The 20,593-nt window shown below is 39.5% G+C and overlaps 1 protein-coding gene across 1 annotated transcript in view; it reads right to left on the bottom strand.

The window, feature by feature from the left end:
- Positions 1 to 3,003: 3,003 nt before the first annotated feature.
- LOC134675064 (large neutral amino acids transporter small subunit 1) overlaps positions 3,004 to 20,593 on the bottom strand; it is a 49,417-nt gene continuing 31,827 nt past the window's right edge. Inside the window, exons 4-13 of the mRNA XM_063533220.1 lie at positions 17,492 to 17,594; positions 16,830 to 16,955; positions 9,178 to 9,271; positions 8,306 to 8,447; positions 7,076 to 7,206; positions 6,236 to 6,404; positions 5,377 to 5,470; positions 4,778 to 4,936; positions 4,426 to 4,481; positions 3,004 to 3,748 (exon numbers count right to left, since the gene is read on the bottom strand). Of these exons, the coding sequence (XP_063389290.1) occupies positions 3,746 to 3,748; positions 4,426 to 4,481; positions 4,778 to 4,936; positions 5,377 to 5,470; positions 6,236 to 6,404; positions 7,076 to 7,206; positions 8,306 to 8,447; positions 9,178 to 9,271; positions 16,830 to 16,955; positions 17,492 to 17,594 (1,077 nt within the window). The 3' untranslated portion in view covers positions 3,004 to 3,745. The remainder of the gene's footprint in view (positions 3,749 to 4,425; positions 4,482 to 4,777; positions 4,937 to 5,376; positions 5,471 to 6,235; positions 6,405 to 7,075; positions 7,207 to 8,305; positions 8,448 to 9,177; positions 9,272 to 16,829; positions 16,956 to 17,491; positions 17,595 to 20,593) is intronic.

The raw sequence follows: 20,593 nt of genomic DNA, 5'->3' as shown, positions 1-20,593 counted from the left end.
ATCATCTATTTGAGTTTTCTGTCTTTTTTTCTGCTTTTCCACCGGTTTTTGCTTGGGCTGTGGCGGTTTTCGTTCGTCCTTCGATACCAGGGACTTTGCAAACCTTAGCTGCTTATTTTGTTTTACATTCACAAGGTCGTTGCTCTTAGTGGCCAGTTCTTTTATCATGGACACCTTTTTCTTCTCTGATGTGGGATCTTTTGCCCCCGTTTTCTTTTTGGTGATCTTACCCACAAGTTTGGTTTCAATCTTCTCTCCTTTTGGTGACTTGTTCAAGAGTTTTAATTTGTTCTTCCCCATTTTAACCATGTTCGTATGTTTGCTTTTACTTTATAATCTGGTGAATACAATTTTAAATCTTGAATTAAATAGAAATACTGGTTGCAGTGCTTGCTGTGACCTGTGACTGCTGTGAGGTCCGCAGTGTCCGGCACGTGAAATCGTTGTTTTAGTTAACGTCAATGTGACAGTCAGTCAGCAAGTCAATGTGACAGTGACAGTATACGTTCAAAAGTAATATTAACAAATATGTGACCGTAGTCAATTTTTTTTAAATTATAATTGTATATTATAACTTACCCATTCGACTTTATTTTTCAATAAATAGAATAAAAAAATAATTAAGGTATTTACTGTGCTTTTTATTTCGTGGAAGATATTGCTGTCATTTTGAAACCGAAGTGTTGATTGATTTTGAACGTACCCACAACGAAAATGAAAAAGTTGCCAGGTAAAGAAAAAATCCACTTCATTATATACAAAATATTCACATATCAATACCATCACGAATTATAGTTTGCAGAATGACTTATAAAATACGGGCCATTATAACCGGGGTAATATACGGTAGGTAAACGATATAAATGTAAAATAATACTCAAAATATTTGTTTAACAATTTATTATTGTCATACTGTGTCCATCCTGCGAGTACATCCGATGCAACACATACGGCGACATATAACATTACACTTAGTATAGTAATTGATTTAATCCATAAATATGAGTGCAGACAGAAAACAAATGCAAGTGTTTACTTATTGTTAGTAACAAGTGAAAATAAAAAAAAAATTCGTCTTTACGGGTCAATTTATTTTTATTTTAATCCTTTATAACGACTTTTCGTCTACAGTTTTTTTTAATAAATATTAAATATACAGAGTACAACTGTAGGTAAATTTTTTTCGGGTAGCAAATAAGCGTAGGTACATAAGATAAGCATTGTATTTTGTTACAATGTAGTAAGGACACAAAAAATGTTTTTTAATGCGACAGCTAAAATGCTGCATAAAACTTGACAAAATAACATAATCCACATTTATACTACGTGTATCTGACTAAAATACAATCTCACCGTTTAAATTAAAATGAGCAAAAGAAACATTTTCATGTTATATCCTTAACTATCTATTTTAACATATTTAATAAATCTTGTTACTAATAAAATACCAACAATTTAAAATTGAGGCAGTATTTTGGAATGTTCCGTATGTTTTTCTTCATTATATACAAAATTACAAACAAAATAATCTATCAAAAAGCATAAAAAATCAATACATGTACTTAATTACTTACACTAAGCTTATAAATAATATTAACACTCGAGGTGAATCTTTGGGAGGCTTAAAAAAGTAGGCACAGCCAAAAAATATTATAACTTGATAAAAAAAAATAGCAGCGACAATAATTAAACTTACAAATTTTTTACCGGAAAGTGACTCCCACATTATTTTGGAAATAATATAGTTAATTGATTTACGACCGACCTGCAATCAAACCAGTAACAGTTTTCCTGAAATGGGCCCATGATATCGTAATAATTATTTTAAATATACATCCAATGAGCGAGCCTGGTCTGTTGCCTTTAGTAACTGCTACCAACTACAAACCTGTACTTACAGGCAGTTGTTTAAACAGCTTGAGTGTGAAAAAAATACTATACTTTTCCCCTGTTCATGTAAAAATCTAAAAGTAAATATTTTAATGCTTTTGTCCTGTCGGACGAGCGGTATCGCTGCAGCGACATGGTGGAGGCGGATCTGCGAACTCCAAGTCACTAATTGGCGAGAAGCAGCGCCGACCGAGAAAAGTTGCGCTTTCTTGTATCGGAGGCCAAGTCTCAATTTGCATTATAGATCGCTGAGCCAACGGAGTAAGTTTTGGACAGAACCGGTGGACAAGAGGTTTAGTTTGCGACTTCATAGGTAGTTTTTAAAAGTTCTATAAAAGTTTTTAAAAATGCTACCTAAGCTGCCTTACAAATTTGAAGCTACAATTTTACTTCTACATGGAATAGATAAATGCGGGGCCGTTTTCAACGTTTTAGTCAAAGTTGTCCATTTAAATATCCTAACTCACCCATCCGGTTCGAAGGACCATGACTTCAACACCTATTGATATAAATATTATATTCTGTTTCGTCTAAATATGTATTTTACAACTGCCTGTTAGTACCTATTCTCTCAATTATAATTGAGATACATATAAAAGCTACTAGTTACAATACAAAATTATATAAGTATTGTCATTTTCGAGGTCATAAAATAATAAAGCGTTACAATGAGATTACAGCTCACTTTGAATCTCAAATTCAAATTGTTCCATGCTATTTCCATGACATAGAATAGAACACTTCAAAACTCGTCTCAACATGAGATGATGGTCCCAATAGGTTTTATGAATAAACCATACAAACCTATTTAAGTCCGATTTTTATAGAGTTAGACCGTAAAAAGTCTGCAGAGATTTTGATAGCCCACGCGGTGCAAGTGTCATTTTAGGGTCTCCCCTGATATATCGACGCGCATTCGGCAAAAGCCGATAGGAAAAAGCTTTATGTCCACGCAATAAGAGCGAAAAAGCCGTCGACGCGTCGGCAGGGGCCGGCCGATGCGAGCCGAGCCGAACGACGACTTTTTCGCTCTTATTGCGTGGACATAAAGCTTTTTCCTATCGGCTTTTGCCGAATGCGCGTCGATATATCAGGGGAGACCCTTAAACGTCAAACTTCTATGAAATTATGACGAATAAATAACACTTACACTGCGTGGGCTATAAAATCCGTTGCAGACTTTTATTGGTGCGACTATATAATGTTAAATGTAATACTATTGTAAAATAATGTACTTGAAATTACTTATAATGAGATGGTACCTAAAAAGTTAAAAACCCTTATAACTCTCTGACAATCATAAAGTTAGCATATGTCATCCTAAATACATGTATTTAAATTTGACAACAGTCAACAAGATTTACATTTACATAAACGCTAATATAAAAACACCTCTGATATTCTTATCATTACATCAGTGTTCGTATATTAAAATTTGATAAATATTATAAAAGCACATTTATATGGCCGTTCATACTATACTCTGGCAAACCCAACCCAAAACCCGCGAAATTCGAATTTTGTATGGCACTCCGACCCTACGCCAATTTTTTTTTAAATTGCCGTCTTTTTCCACTGACAAAAATGCCTGCCAAGCTTTCCTAACATGAAATAGAACACTGGCAACATTGATTATATTTTTTTTACACTGACATGACTAAAGTTTCCAGAGACAATACAAACGGCCGTCTATATATTTTTTTATTTGGAAGCCTACGCTATTCGTGATTTTGTTGATTTCGTGTTTTCAATTATTTTTAATATTACCTACATTTGATACTTCTTGTTCTTTGATCACTGGAATGCATTGGGAATGGTCGGATATGTGAGCGAGAATCTTACGTCGGTCAGCCGTTCACTGAAAAAAAAAAAACAGCATTATCATTACGAGCTGAATTTGTGCCCGCCCATGTATGGCTTTCTTTTTTACTCCAATGAAGGCGTAATTAGAGTGACAGAGAAAAATCCCCGCAATTTGCGAACTTCGATTTTCGCGGTTATAGCTCTGTACATATTGGGCCAACGCAGGCCAGTCCAAGGGAGAATGAGATAGCAATATCACTTGCTCCCTCTAACGCATAAATGCGTCCCCCAGACTGGCCCACGCTGGCCCAATATGTACAGGAGCCTTAAAACGCTTCACACATCTTACTTATACTCTAGCAAACCTACTTTGTCGGTAAAAAAAGTCGCGAAATTCAAATTTCTATGGGTGTACCTTTCGTGCCTATTTTTTAATTTGCCGCGTTTTTTTCTACTGACGGACGTGGCTTGCCAAGCTATAATTCAGTAACTGACGACAGGGACGCAGCTATACCATTACACGCATTAATACCTATAGTTTATCAAAGGACTGTCTCATTTCAATCATAGACAGAGAGAATCATACTATCTTTGTCTTACACTAGTACTAGCACCCAAAAGAAAAGGATGAGTATAGTTTTCCTGGTTCTTACTGACTGACAAATTGGTTTGACCAACTATATATATTTCTGCTTCACTTCTAAGTATTAAATGTTGATTTAAAATAATTACCTTCGTCTTCGGTCTAACTGCTAATGTCAGCTTTTGTATAAGATGAGTTGCTGCCGCTGCAAGTAAAACACAAACAATGGTTGAATTATAAGCATAGCTTGTAATGTACTATGGGTACTAGGCGATGATATAAACATACTTATATATGTCATACTTATATACATAGAAAACAACCATGACTCAGGAACAAATATCTGTGTTCATCACACAAATAAATGCCCTTTCCGGGATTGAAACCCAGGACCATCAGCTTCGCAGGCAGGGTCACTACCCACTAGGCCAGACCGGTCGTCCAACATAACAGTTGCCCAATGTATAAGTACAGAGCAATTATATAGGATTATATACTTACTGGTGAGAGACGCCAGGCCCCGCACCTTGGTGCGAGGGTGCAGCAGGAGAAGGTAGACAGGGACCGCAGTAAGGATCATGAGACAGCCTATGCCGGTCTCAGCGGGGGACGCTATCGCTGGTACGATCACCACCAGAAGAGTAGCGATGATGTATATTGCTGAAATGAAAGGAAAGGAAACGGCTTTAGAATTGGGATGAAAATAAAAATCTACACAACCTATATACAATCGAGTTATCGACATGAATACCAAATTTTACGTCACATTTTTTGCATTGTTAAAAAAAGTTACAAGCGTCTTAAAATATCTTACATGCATACTTATTTTGAGCACATATACTAGCTAGGTACCTAGGTCAAGTTTAGTGAGTATAGGCCACGATGTGACGAAAATGTAAACTTTAACCCCTCCTGGAGAGATGTTAATTTTGTAGCAAAATTAGGAACTTTAGGTTTCAACTTTGATTGTCATTGCGGGTTTATCCTTTGAACTCCATTCGGGGTATATTTTTTAAGGTGTACCTTTTTAAATAACTACTTAATGTGCCGGAGTCACCACGTACTCATTTTCAGCCAATAATGGCGTGTGTGTTACTCACCAGGGAAGAAGAGGTTGACCTTGATGGGGCGATCAAGTTCGGGCCGCGTCCACCGCAGCACGGGTAGACATACCACCGCTGCACCGATACTCAACTGCAAATAGCACAAATATTACTTCAATGAGGATAAACGTGTGCTCCTATTTTTGGCTTTACATACATACATATAATCACGCCTATTTCCCGGAGGGGTAGGCAGTGACCACGGATTTCCACGTGCTACGATCCTGACATACCTCTTTCGCTTTCTTCACTTTCATACATTCCTACATGCTCGCCGGTTTAGGTGCTCTTGACCTGGTCTGTCTTCAGGATTTCCCCGATCTGATCAGAGAAAGTCCGCTGAGATTTTAAGCTTTGGCTGTCGTAAATGCCCAGGAAAATATTTCTGGCATCTGGCCTTGGGCTGTCCTAGAGTATCTTAGAAACTCAATTGCACGAAGATGTAGGAGCTCACGAGGTACGGTCAGCCAAGAAAGTGGTCTACCACTTTTCGACTCTATCAATCAGATGATAGAATCGAAAAGTGGTAAACCACTTTCTTGCTTGACCTGACATCAAGGACAGCAGCGCCACGGCGAGCACGGCAGGCGCTGGTGTCGCGCGGGATGACACCATGGTTATCATCTCTGGCATCTGGCCTTGGACTATCCTAGTGTATATAGAAAGTCAAGTCTCACCCAGGTAGCGAAGCCGACGTAGTTGATGAGCATGAAGATGTCAGAGCTCATGAGGTACATCAAGGACACCAGCGCCACGGCGAGCACGGCAGGCGTGGGCGTCGCGCGGGATGACACCATGGAAATCTCTGGCATCTGGCCTTGGACTGTCCTAGTGTATATAGAAAGTCAAGTCTCACCCAGGTAGCGAAGCCGACGTAGTTGATGAGCATGAAGATGTCAGAGCTCATGAGGTACATCAAGGACAGCAGCGCCACGGCGAGCACGGCAGGCGCGGGCGTCGCGCGGGATGAAACCATGGTTAACATCTCTGGCATTTGGCCTTGGGCCGCGCCGGCGTAGAACAGGCTGGAAATTAAAAAGAATCCGTTAATAAAAAGCCGAACTACATAGACTTTTGGAATATCACTTGATGCCTACACCGTGCTATGGTTTTCTCTGCCAGCCGGGCTTAAACTTACCGGTGAGAGACTTTGTTAACTCACGCTGGACCGGGCTGGGTCCGACATGTCATTTTCTATGACGGCTGATCGGTGATCATGTGGTGCTTTCAATAGATAACGAAGCGCCGGAAGCTCCGGCCCGGTCTAGCGTGAGTCATCTTTAAGACACGTTTCCATAAAATAAGGAGAATATCCTGGCTTAAAAATCTGCGCCAATGATCTCGAAAAAGCATTCAGTCACTTTTAGTTGAAGTCTCGGTAGCCCAGCGATGGGCTAATGATACAGAGACATTAGAGTAAGTATCGCGTTTGACTTATTTCTAAGTTTTGTTTTACTTTTTGAAGCTTCGGCGTCGAAGATTGAAAGATATCGCTATGGAGATTGCCAAACAGCCGAGTGGCAGCACGCACTAAAAATAATAAGAAGCATGGGCATCGTCAAACGGGTCAGGGGGAATACAAATTTTCTAACTAAATTTATGCCCCTCTCCTTGGGCCATTGGGCATATGAATAGCCCCTTGCCCATCAGCTGGCGCCCTTGATAAGAAGACAATTCAGTTTCCTCTGTAACTCACCGTGAAGAAGTCAGAAGCACGCCGTTGACAGCGCCAAAAGTAGAAGCTGCTACGAACAGCGGAATGGAGAGTGCAAACGCTCCGAACAAGCGCTCAGCGAACATCACAGCTACTGCTGGGGTTCCTAGCATCTGCAAAACATTTTTTGGGATTAGTCAGTACCGTAGTAATAAAGACCATGAAGGTCACGTTTCGCTTAGCCCCCATTCGCACAACAGCTTTTTCAACGCGCGTTAAAAAAGCGCTTGAATCTGTCCGCACTCTAAATTCGATTTAACGACCAAGGCTCGAAAATCCATCAATGCTTGATAAAAAGCGCCACCGCTGTCGTGTGAACTGAATACATACATGGCTATCCATTTGTGTCATTCAAACGCTTTTTTAACGCGCGTTCAAATAGCTGTCGTGCGAATGGGGCCTTAGGTGTAAAACATAGCGATTACCTACGAGTCATCTTAGCCTGGCCACACAGGCACAGATTTTTCCGTACGGAATGACATGTGCAAGCGAGGCTAATGAGGATACGAGTATCTGTCCGCGCACAAGTAAGTTGGTTGGTTGGGTTGGTAGTAAGTAAGTAAGTTGGTGGGTTGGTTGAGTTGGTTGGTTGGTGGTGTAAGTTGGCGGCACACGCAAGGAATTTTCATTCGGTTTCCGTACGGAATGACAAGTGGGAACGGGACGTCGCTCTACAAATGCATAGCGCTGTCACGCTTGCACATGTCATTCCGTACGGAAAATTCCGAACGTCTGCGGCCAGGCTAAAGGTAAAATGGTTACTTCCGCGGGAGAAAGTGTGGGGTAGAAAGCGACCAAAGCGACGGAGATACCGATGGCGCGCGACAGGTTACGGACGGAGTCTTTTAGCTCTTCGATGATGAAGTATATATAGAGATAACAAGAAAGAAGTCTTAATGCTGATTGGATGTTTCTTTTGTTATTTTCTTGCCGGGTACAGTTGGAGACCACTCGAAAGTAGAATGATAGCTTACCTCCGTGGGAGAGAGCGTGGTGTAGAAAGCGAAGTTGGTGAAGGTGTACACTATGGTGAACAAAGCGATGGAGATACCGATGGCATGTGGCAGGTTTCGGACGGGGTCTTTTAGCTCTTCAATGAAGAAGTATAGAGATAACAAGAAAGAAGTCTTTCGAATGCTGATTGGATATTTCTTTTGTTATTTTCTTACCGGGTACCGTTGGAGACTACTCGAAAGTAGAATGATAGCTTACCTCCGTGGGAGAGAGCGTGGTGTAGAAAGCGACGTTGGTGAAGGTGTACACTATGGTGACCAAAGCGACGGAGATACCGATGGCGCGCGGCAGGTTACGGACAGGGTCTTTTAGCTCTTCGATTATGAAGTTTAGATAGTTCCTGTAGGCAGTGACAGAGATAGGTAGGTAAAAGAGAAGCATTTCACTTTCGATTTAAAATAAATTAGAGAAATTGACTGGAGCACTTCACCACACTATCAAAACGCTACTTTTAGTATTTCTGAAAAAGTTAAAAAAGCAAAGTTTTTCTGATAGGTAAGTGTGTCAAATCTAAAATCTGCTTCTAAGATTTTTTTAAAGTAGCGTTTATAAACAGCATTCTGATGGAATTCTAATTAGGTACTACTCCGACTTTAATGATGAAATGTCCAACGTCATTACATGATCTTAAATATCATTCATTTTGTAATCCGAATCCCGCTCTATGGGCCCGATTCGGATTTTGAAATAGACATCTATTAGATATCTTTTAGACATCACCAACTGTCAAATTTGACATTTACACGATTCTGGAGATAATCTTGAACGATTTCCTCGGGATATGACTTAGAGATCCAATTCACATCTAATAGATATCTTAATATATCTAACGTAAAAGTGACATTGGCTGCCCGAATTGCGCTGCAGAAGAGAACTAGTTGATATCTAAACTATAACGTATCTAGAATGGATCTAGTACGTGTCGTCTCTTGTGAATATCTTGAAGTTCGAATATGCGGCAGTATGGCCATAACTATACTGATGTCTATGTCTATTATATAATGAATTGGCTGGAATTACTATGGGAAAGACTGTATTCCCATAGTAATTCCAGCCAATTCATAACTTACCATCCGTTATAAGCGAAGAGTCCGGAATAGAAGGAGAGAAAGATGGATGTGACGTCACTTGACGTCCCCTCGAACGTGAAATGCTGCGTTTGACCTGTAAACAATAATAAATCATATTGATTGGTTTACATATAACTAACATTAGATATACCTACACCTACACTTATAGGCATCTAGCTTATAAGTAGGTAAGTATACTTAAGGCCGTGGCGTCGGACATGTCATTGTCTCGGACGGCTGATCGGTGATCACGTGGTATTTTCCATAGAAATCCATATAAGTATTGAAAAGCTGGAATCTTCGGCCCGGCCCCAGCCTGGCCGCGTAGCCAAGATGCCAATCGCTCACGCTCCGTAGCGATCGAAACGCAACTGTCACTGTCGCACTAATATAGAAGAGTGATAGAGAGACATAAAGCTTTTCGTTGTCGAAGCGATAGCGATTGTAACCTTGGCTAGGCCGGCTGGTCTAGCGTGAGTGTGTTTTGACATCATCGTCCGAAACATAATACTTATGCGAAATCTTGCCGAAACCGAAACCGGAACTCCAATCGAAAATGCAGTATCGGTATCGTAAAGCTTCGGCAATTTTCATCAATTGTTGAATGCCGTAATTTTTGAGAGGTACATGTAAAAACATGGTAAAACTTTTTTTTCTACTCCTGTACTTTTATTTGTCATTTAAAGGGTCGTTAACACACCTTTAAAACCCTACCTTATAGTTGTCAAGACAAGTCTTTAGTCTATTCCTCAAAAAAGTATTTGTGCATACACGCAGTATCTTTTTGGCGATTTTACGATACCTACCTACTTCGTGGAATGACCACTTATAAAAAAATATTGAATAAAATACAGTGTTGCTAACCTTATTTTAAATGTCATCTCTGACAAATAAGTGAACCATAGACATTTTTTTTAATTTCATTCATTCATTCATTCTTTTCCCGCCCGTACCCTCCATTTTTGCTACTTCTTGAATTAAAAAGATTTGTTAATTTTACAATTTTATTTCAAAGTAAGTGCTTGGTCGTAGAAAAAGTATTGTATGCAACGTTGTTTAACTGAGTCAAAAAATACTCGTGGCGTCTTTATTAACAATGTTCGGCTTCGCCTCAAATTGTTACTCACGCCACTCGCCTTTTTTGACCTCTCTTAAACAACGGTTGCATAAAATACTATAAGAATTATAAGAAATGCTTCACAATCACTTATTCCTAATTGGATCGCCGTGTGTAGTCTAGATAAGTAATTGAATTGGTTGTAAGCTCCGCGGTGGCGGAACACAGCAATCTTCTAATAAGACGCGCCAACGCTTTCCGACCGAGATGGATTTGACATTTGAAGTCGGATGACCTCCTTCGAGTCAAAATTCAAGTGGGACTAAATTTAGTCTATCTATTCAGCAAATTTATCGAAATCGTGACGAAAAAAAAACGAGAAAAAGATAAAAATAGGTAAGGTGTATTCGGGTAATGTCGGATAATTCCGAAATTCAGATGAAATTATAATTCCATCATAATAAAAGTCTCTTTTCGGAATTACCCGAGTAAACCTTAGGTCCAATTGCGAATAAAATTGCCTTCGCATCATCAATTTAAGGTGGTTCGCCTAGGTTACTCAAAACTTAACTCTCGCTAGATGGCACCACTTATGCAAAATTTCAGATTTTATTTTTTTGTGAAATGGTCTTGGTATTTGTATACTTAAAAGTATGTTTCGCGCACTCTTTAAGTAAATATTGAACTATTAAAATAAACATTGAATACTTCATTGTGCAAAAACCACCTTTTTAATTCGACGGAGTGTTGCTGTCACGCTTTTTCCTACTATTACTCACACATGCAAACAGTGTTTCCGTGATCCTTGTAGTAGACAATTTCACACAACGTAAGTATGTTGCAATAGCGTAACGGTATGTTCGTGGAAATACGTGCAAGAGGATTGGGGTTCAAGACTGGTGCGAGTAGGTAATTTCTTTTTGTTTCTCCTTTGTGTTATCTTACCTTTAAACGAGCAATTATTAGATATATAATTATTTATTTATATATTTGGATGGTATCAGAAACGGCTCTAACGATTTCGATGATATTTGCTATAAGGGGTTTGATCTCTTAGCTAGGTCTATGAGAAAACGCGCATTTTTGAGTTTTTATGTTTTGTAAGCTTTGGTCGGTCTCCCAGATATTCAATCTCCGCTTGGCAACTAATCCCAGAATTGGCATGCGCACTAGTTTTTACGAAAGCGACTGCCCTGACCTTCCAACCCAGAGAGGGCAGAGAGTAAACTTATTTGGATTAGTCCGGTTTCCTCAGGGTAAAACGGGACCCTATTACTAAGACTTCGCTGTCCGTCCGTCCGTCTGTCACCAGGCTGTTTCTCACGAACCGTAATAGCTAGACAGTTGAAATTTTCACAGATGATGTATTTCTGTTGCCGCTATAACAACAAATACTAAAAACAGAATAAAATAAAGATTTGAATGGGGCTCCCATACAACAAACGTGATTTTTGACCAAAGTTAAGCAACGTCGGGAGTGGTCAGTACTTGGATGGGTGACCGTTTTTTTTTCCTTTTTTTTTGTTTTTTTTTTGCATTATGGTACGGAACCCTTCTTGCGCGAGTCCGACTCGCACTTGCCCGGTTTTTATTGCAGTGAGGATGTCCTGGTTGTAAAAATCAGAGAGATTAGGAAGAGTATAATTTCTAATTATCTTTGTAAAAATAAAAGAATACGTGTAGCCCATACTTAATAATCGATTTATGATAATAAGAAAAATTAAATAAAAATAAAAAAACAATACGAAATTTAGGTGTAACAAAAATACAAAAAGTTATGTTCCAGCATACAATGACTGGGGATCGAACCGGGAATCTTCCGTTTGCAAGCAAAAAAGCGACTGTTTGCATAACACGCCATGATAGTTCTTAGCTAAGCTGACGAACTTCTCGCTTAGGTCAATTAACTACCTGTCAAATATCAGTGTCAACAAAATTGCACTAAACATGACGGCACTCCAAATTCGAGCCGTGGTCAGCCCGGCAACGTCGGAAATGTTATGGCAACGTCGCAAATGTATCTGTACACGACATTTGTGACACACACATACGTAAAATTGATGAAAAGTTAACTATGATTTTTGCATGATTTCTGTATGAAACATTGTTTTCCTGTTAATTTCGCGCAAACGAATATTCGAAAGAAGATAAATGCGGAAATATTTGTGTACTAATAGTGTGTAGTTACTTAATGAGCTTTGATTGAATTTTGTATGAAAAGCGAACCACCTTAAGTACCGTTTTTCATACAGATAGTAGTATTACCACAGAATAAATAATAGTACTAAGTACAGAAGACTCACTCTCTAACAAAACGCGTCTGTTACGATCAGCACAGATATGGTCGCTAGGTGGCGACAGCGCCACGCGCGGCTTATGGCAAACCCCAAAGTTGGGGCCGAACGGATGTACTTTTAGCTACCTGTAGCAAAGCGACGAAATGGCGGAGTGAGACACGCCTGGTATTACGTACATAGTTAACATAGCAATGTCTATGTAAAGTTCTAAAGAAGAATAAAGTTAAAATTACTTTCACAACACCATTGGACCGCAAAAGAAAAGCAGTAATTGATGAAAAACTCGTGTCAGATGCACGGGGTAAACCAATTTGCGGGAAATTGCCCGCTTTATGGCGGGAATATGGAAGTTGGATCCATCTTGCCTTTCATTTGATAGGGCGTCGACCGTTTGACAACCTTGTTAACCGACTGACGCAATAGGGAGGGTATTTTTTTAGATGCTGTAAGATCTAGGTTAGTGAGATGAAAATTTAAATGAAAACGCCGGGATTTGCGCGGGGAGGCCTCTTGCAGTAGTTTTTATATTGCTTGTTTAATTTTAGATATATTTAGGGTTCTTACTCCTTAGTTTTAATTTAGTTTTGTTCATAGATAAGTTATTTGTCTTTTTTTATTGTCTGAAATGTTGGTTTGTTTTCTTTATCTGTAGGTACCCATATTGATTTCATATTCTGTCTTTCAAAGTTTCTAAACAATATACAATCTGCTTGTACGATTTACAATTTGTCATAATCTTTTTGTTATCCACCATGCGTGACCCAAATCATACACTTTTGTACTATTGGTTTGACAACAGTGCCACCTGTTTATACTGTGTTCGGTTAGAACCCGAGGTTAATACCTATTACGTCATTGAATATTTGTTCAGATTGAAACGCGATTCTGTACATCAGTAGAAAAGAGCGTAAAATTTTAAAAAAGTAGCCGCGAAGGGTATTCGTCCTATAGAAAATTTGAGTTTAGCGACTTTTCCAACTGACAAAGTTGTTTGACCGGCTATATGGTGATATATGATTTATATATAGATCTATTATACCGTAGATCTAACACATAGATAATAAAACACCATAAAAATGTAATTCAGGGTTTATGTTTAGGTTGAACATTTAAGTATGGCTGAGATATGCGTCATACTCGTAAACGGGTGCTGTTTGTGGAGACTGGTCTGTTTAAGCTAACACGAGCTATTATAGTTATAGTTATAGTTAATTTATTTATAAAATAATAATTTTACACGTCACATCATAAAAATATATCACAATTATTAATAGTAAATCACACACATATAAAACAATAATTTTGTGGTACCTACATCTACATATATCACATGCTTATTTTTGTCGAGTATGAATGTAGACAGTTAGTGGTTCGACTTTATACTTTTTTTTTTTAATAACTAGGTAGGTACATACTTTTTACTTACTTAAGAAATCACGCAACGAATAAAACGCAGTAGAGACTAAGTAAGATTTCAGTTTTGATATGAACAAGTTATTGTTTCTAGCGGTCTTTATGTCATCGGGGACTTGATTATAGATTTTAGGACCGATGTAGTTGAGACACTTTTTTGCCTTGGCCAACCGCGTTCGAGGAGCGCGGAGCTCCTGGCCGCGCCTGAGGTGATACTTGGGTTCATCAGCGTTTGATTGGAACTGTTCTAGGTTACATATCACCAGCTTTGCTACCTCGAGGATGTAAAGGGAAGGTAGTGTTAGGATTTTTTGACCTATGAACAGCTCTTTGGCTGGATGATCCCATTTGACGCCGGCTACTACACGGATTGCGCGCTTTTGTAGTCTGAAGACTCTTTCACGGTCAGCGGCGTCACCCCAAAGATCTACACCATATGATAATATGGAGTGGAAGTATCCAAAGTATGCCTTCTTGACGTTGTCGGTGTGCAAACTTGGGCGCAGTCTAGTGAGCGCGAAGCAGGCAGCAGCGAGGCGGTCACACAGCGCATCGATGTGCGGTCCCCACGATAGACCTGAGTCGATAGTCAGCCCTAAATATTTGACTATGTCCACTTGCGGCACAGGTAGGCCATTGCAGGTGATATTAAGGGTGTGCTCTCTCGCCCCACGCAGGCCGAAGTGGACAATATTGGTTTTCTCGATATTTAGGGCCATTCCGTTCGCTGCGAACCACGCCGCGACCTGGTCCATCACTCTGCCCAGTTTTAGTTTAAGTTGGTCGTAGTTGTCGGCAGCGACAATAACACAACCGTCATCGGCAAAAAGGACGAACTCTGCTTCGTTGGATGCTTCAGAAAGATCATTCATTAAGATGAGGAATAGGTTATTCCCCATTATAGAACCTTGGGGCACGGCACTGTCTCCCAGCTCCAGGAGCTCCGATCGTTCTCCCTTGACAGAAGTCAGCTGTTTGCGGCCTTCAAGAAAAGATGCGATCATGCGGTGAAGGTTGCCTGTCACACCGTAGTGGTCCAGCTTCGCCAGGAGGAGTGGATGATGCACCAGTTCGAAGGCGCGCGAAAGGTCACAGAATATGGCCGCGACTTGCCGTTTAGCCTCTAGATGACTCATGACCCTAGATGTTACGTCACGGGCAGCATCGATAGTCGATCTACCGGGTTGGTAAGCGTATTGTTGCTTGTTCATTAACCTGTTTTTATTGAAGTGCGACATAAGTACATCGCTCAACACGCGTTCGAATATTTTTGAAAAGATTGGGATTAGGGATATGGGTCTAAAGTGTTTTACGTTATCCATTTCTCCCTTGCCTTTATAAATTGGCTGTACTATTACATTTTTTAAACTAGCAGGATAGACTAGATACTTAGTAACTTAATTTTTATTAATTAATTACTACTTGGGTCCGTGCTGCACGAATCGGGTGAAATCGATCACGACGTCCAAGCCCGAATTAGCGCTGCTTGGGCAAAATGGCGAGAAGTAACCGGTGTCCTCTGCGACCCCAGGATACCGGTGAAGCTAAACGGCCTTGTGTACAATGTACAAGAGCATCATCCGACCGGTCCTACTATATGGTAGCGAGACCTGGCCTGTCCTCGGAAGGCATGTCCAGCAGCTTCACGTCACGGAGATGAAGATGTTGCGATGGATGTGTGGCGTTACGCGACTAGATCGCATACGTAACGAACACATCCGTGGCAGCCTCGGAATCCGTGACGTAGCGGATAAGCTGCAGGAAAGTCGCCTCCGATGGTATGGCCATATACGCCGCAGACCGGTAGACTACATCGGAAATAGATGCCTCAATCTTACGGTCCAAGGCCCTAGATCACGCGGTAGGCCCAAGAAGCGCTGGCTGGACGTCGTGACAGCGGACATGGGAGAGAACAATCTCACACCCGAGGATGCCGAAGACCGGGCAAAGTGGAGAAGACTGAGCAGGAAAGCGGACCCTGGCGCTAGGCCGGGAAAACGCTAGGTCGAAGAAAAAGAATTACAGTGACACGCCTCATTCTGTTCTCGTATGTTTCTTTCCTCTTAATGAATGTATTAATTATACAGGATATTGACTCTTGGAGACCCTATACATCTCTAAGGATAACTTGATAAACTATATAATCTTATAGTTCTGACACCTAGAGACATTTACACCTCTAAATATTATAGATTTTCTTTCGTATGTTTTTTTATCTGTATTTTGTATGTAATTCGACAGTAAGAGACCATATACATCTCTTAGTAATTGTAATACGTTAGATTGAATTGTTAGTTTTAAATAAATAAATAAATAAATAAATAAATAAATAAATAAATATTATAGGACATTCTTACACATATTGACTAAGTCCCACAGTAAGCTCAAGAAGGCTTGTTGTTGTTGTAGTTTTATTTTATAAAATTCTTGATGTTATTATTTTTGCTTTTATGTAAATTCAATGTTGACGTGTAAAAGTGCCCTTGTGGCCTATTTGCTGAATAAATGTTGATGTTTGATGTTTGAGTAGGATAGTGCTGCTTAGATGCAGTCTTTTTTTTAGAGGACGGTACTATCCCAGGTAACCCGACTAATTTGTGTCATAATAATTTTATTATAAATAAATAATTAAATATTAGGGGACATCTTACACACATGAACCTAGCCCCAAATTAAGCAAAGCTTGTACCTACTATGGCAGCTCGGACTGACCAGCAGTTTATGAAGGTCAGGAGTGGAAGAACTTATCTCTGCACAGCTGGTAGATGCCGCCTCCGATGATGATGAACAGCGCCAGGAGCTTGGCGTACGTGAACCAGTCCTGCACGCGCGTGGCAGCTCGGACTGACCAGCAGTTTATGAAGGTCAGGAGTAGATGAACTAACCTCTGCACAGCTGGTAGATGCCGCCTCCGATGATGATAAACAGCGCCAGGAGCTTGGCGTACGTGAACCAGTCCTGCACGCGCGTGGCAGCTCGGACTGACCAGCAGTTTATGAAGGTCAGGAGCACTGAAAGGTAAATATTATTTAAACATACCTAGGTTTATATTGCAATAAGAATTATATACATATTTCTGGCAAAGAAATATGGTCAGTAAAGAAAGCGTAAAATTCAAACAATCTTTGATTTTAGGGTCTATTGAAGTATCTTAACTAGAGTTTGTGCGGAAAGAGAAAAGTCGTAGAATGTATGGGGACTGTGACGTATTCTGCTGCTCTATTATTGTAAAGAGTTTTGCATAGGTTTTATATTTGAATATTATTTATTTTCTTTTAGAATCTTGTCACTGTAAATAATTGAATACCTACGTTGCTATAACAGTCTACAAAACATTCTCGTCTTACCAAGACATATTCGTGTAATTTTCTCTGTAATTAAATTTGTGCTTCGTTTAACAATCGTTTCTGTGTATAGCGTGACCATTACATCTGGCGACCGTGACAGGACGATGCAATACAATATTTCCAGTGACCATTACAGCGACTCACGACTCTTCTCTTTCCGCACTCTATATTTGAATGTAGAACAGTAGGTATATGCTTACGTATGCAGCAGGCAGCCAGTAGCCTCGTCACTTCCGTTGGAGGCTCGCACTCGGGGAAGATCGGCTTTAGCACGTACACACTGAACGTGAGCGCCACTATCGCCTGTCGACAAATGGAATACCGTAAAACGGAGTGAGTAGGTTTCGCGGGGAGAGGTGGGTTATGAATGGGGAGAGAAGGTTTGAGAGGGGGATTAGAAGGGATTTTAAGATTACTGCTACAAAAATAATGTATTCCAATTTAAAATGGGGCTATACGCATAATAAAAAAAAAATCGATCCAACAATCTTCCAAAATCACCTTTGTATGAAAAACCCTCTCACCCCAAATACGAGGTACTACGGGGTGAGGTGGGTTTTCCTCTTTATCGTCAAAGTTATTAAATGGAACTACCCAAAATAAAATACAAACGTCCTAACCACTTATTATATACACCATTCAGTTTTCACATGTAAAAATAAAATTTTATCGAGGTTTGAAAGTCAAATTTCACCCAACTCACCCCATTTTACGGTATTCGGTAAATATGTGACGTTCCAAGAGTACCTTTTTTTTGCAGTTGGCCCTTACGTCGCGTAGCATCACAGTATTACTTGGAGAGTTTTTAATCACAGCGTAAGCACCAAGCGCTATATTTAAGGTACCTTTACCAGTGGAACGTAGCATAAATGATTTTGCAAAAGCCCCAGATAAAAGTTACGTTGGACCGGGCCGTGTCCGGGCCGGAGCTTCCGGCTTTCTTTTCTATGACATGACAGGTGATCACGTGATGCTTTCCTTAGACAATGATGCGCCGGAAGCTCCGGGCCGGACACGGCCCGGTCTAACGTGAGTCATCCTTAAGTCTGCACCGACAATGTGTCTCCTGCATAACGAAAAATTCAAATAGAATTTGATCTGAAGCATTTTCTATATACAAATTTAAAAACGTTGGTTCTATTGGTCGGTGGTAAAGTTGGTTCTATCGACAATTCCTCAGTTTTGTAGATTAGATAAACGTACAAGCTCCAAAAGTTCAGTTAAGTGTAAACCTCTTAATTCATAATTACTACTCACATGTAATCACTGATCAAACAATATTTCAATATCTACTTTCTCATTCTCAACCTATAGATGTATAAAATGGCCCCACGTTGGGCGCCATTTTGCAATCTAAGCGCCGCGAGAAATCCTGAACCCATTTAATGCAAAGACGGGGCAAACGAGGTTTATTCCTGATCCGATTTGTTGTTTATAGTTGCACTAATAGTGGCCCGCGTTATCGTCTATAAGTCGTTAGACTATGTCCCTTTTCCTTCTCTACTAACATTATTCCTATATTTTTTACCACATCTCTTTAGCTGATTTTAGTTTGTTGTGAAACAAACATCCAAATATCCAAGAATACAAACTTCCACATTTATAATAGTACTTACCAATATTATCACGACTTTTAATTTAATATGTAAACGAAGTACTGTTTGAAATAGTTTCACTAAAAATTATGTAAAACCAACTGTTATTGGTAGCCTTATTGGGTACCATTTTACAATCCAAGCGACAGGAAAATCCTGAACGGATAGACTGCAATACGCGGGGCAATAAAGTTTTATTGACCTATTATTTCAGGGACATGTGATATAAGGTATACCTACATGAAAAGTAAAGGTATTAGGATATATATTGTAAACTTTACTAAGCAGTAATGTTTTCTCGGTAGGTCAAATTGAACATACTTGCAGTCAATTTCGCTTCTCGCTAGAACTCATATATGTACAAATATCTGCTAATTAATAACCAATAAATATAGTCGCACCAATAAATGCCTGCAGCGGATTTGATGGCCCACGTTGTGTAAGTGTTATTTATACGTCATAATTTCATAGAAGTTTGACGCTTAAAATGACACTTGCACTGCGTGGGCTACCAAAATCGCTGCAGACTCTTTACGGTCTAACTTCTAACAAAACATTGATTTAAACTTTCACGATTTTCACTCATTATTATTCAGCAAAACGGGACTTAGGTAATCGCGTAAACTTAATAATAAGTACCTACGCGATTAAGTCCCGTTGAGCGACAAACCAATTACATAATTGTTAAAGTTAGGATGCCGCTATATAAAAACGCATATCTCAGACTTTATAGGTAAGTACAAAATACACGCCTAACAATGGAATACAAAAAGTTTTGCACGGAACACTAAATATAAACGTACTAGACATGTCGATTCATAAACAGCATTTTATAGAGAGAATAAACTAGGCAACTGAGCCGATAGGTCGATATCGAGTATACGAGTATCAACACACCAACTTTGCTTGTTATAGTTTGAAAAAGTTGCTGCCTTGGTACTTTACAACTTATTCCAGTTATGATTTTGATAGTTCAATATGCGGCTATAAATAAGTTGTGAATCATTACAAATATTTTTCCTTATCTGATTTATTGAAAATAGATACTTTCCGTAAGAACCTAGTAAAAAAAATTCCGCACTTTTCCTTAGTTCACTCTGAAGTCTGAATCTAGCTTAGACACAAAGACGGGTAATAAACTAAATATAGAACCTCCTCCACATGTTTCAAGCAAGCAAAATTACATATTGTGACGATCAGCCCATTTTGTTGTAGGTTTAAAGATGCTTTATCTACTCATAAGAACAAAAAGTTAACTGTTTTAGCAATGTTTATTTATTTATTTTATTTTATTTATTTGGAGATCCAACAGCTATGACAATACCATAGAAATTATAGTGGATACAGAAATATCCGAAATATTATGAAATATTACGAAATATTAGAAATATTATGTGGATGTTCAGACCATTTTTAGGGTTCCGTACCCAAAGGGTAAAACGGGACCCTATTACTAAGACTTCGCTGTCCGTCCGTCCGTCCGTCCGTCCGTCTGTCACCAGGCTGTATCTCACGAACCGTGATAGCTAGACAGTTGAAATTTTCACAGATGATGTATTTCTGTTGCCGCTATAACAACAAATACCAAAAACAGAATAAAATAAAGATTTAAATGGGGCTCCCATACAACAAACGTGATTTTTGACCAAAGTTAAGCAACATCGGGAGGGGTCAGTACTTGGATGGGTGACCGTTTTCTTTTTGCTT

Source organism: Cydia fagiglandana, chromosome 21 (genome assembly GCF_963556715.1).
Source record: "Cydia fagiglandana chromosome 21, ilCydFagi1.1, whole genome shotgun sequence".
Taxonomy (NCBI): Eukaryota; Metazoa; Arthropoda; class Insecta; order Lepidoptera; family Tortricidae; genus Cydia; species Cydia fagiglandana.
Note: the sequence above shows the minus strand (reverse complement) of the source record. Positions and strands in the feature narration are given on the sequence as shown.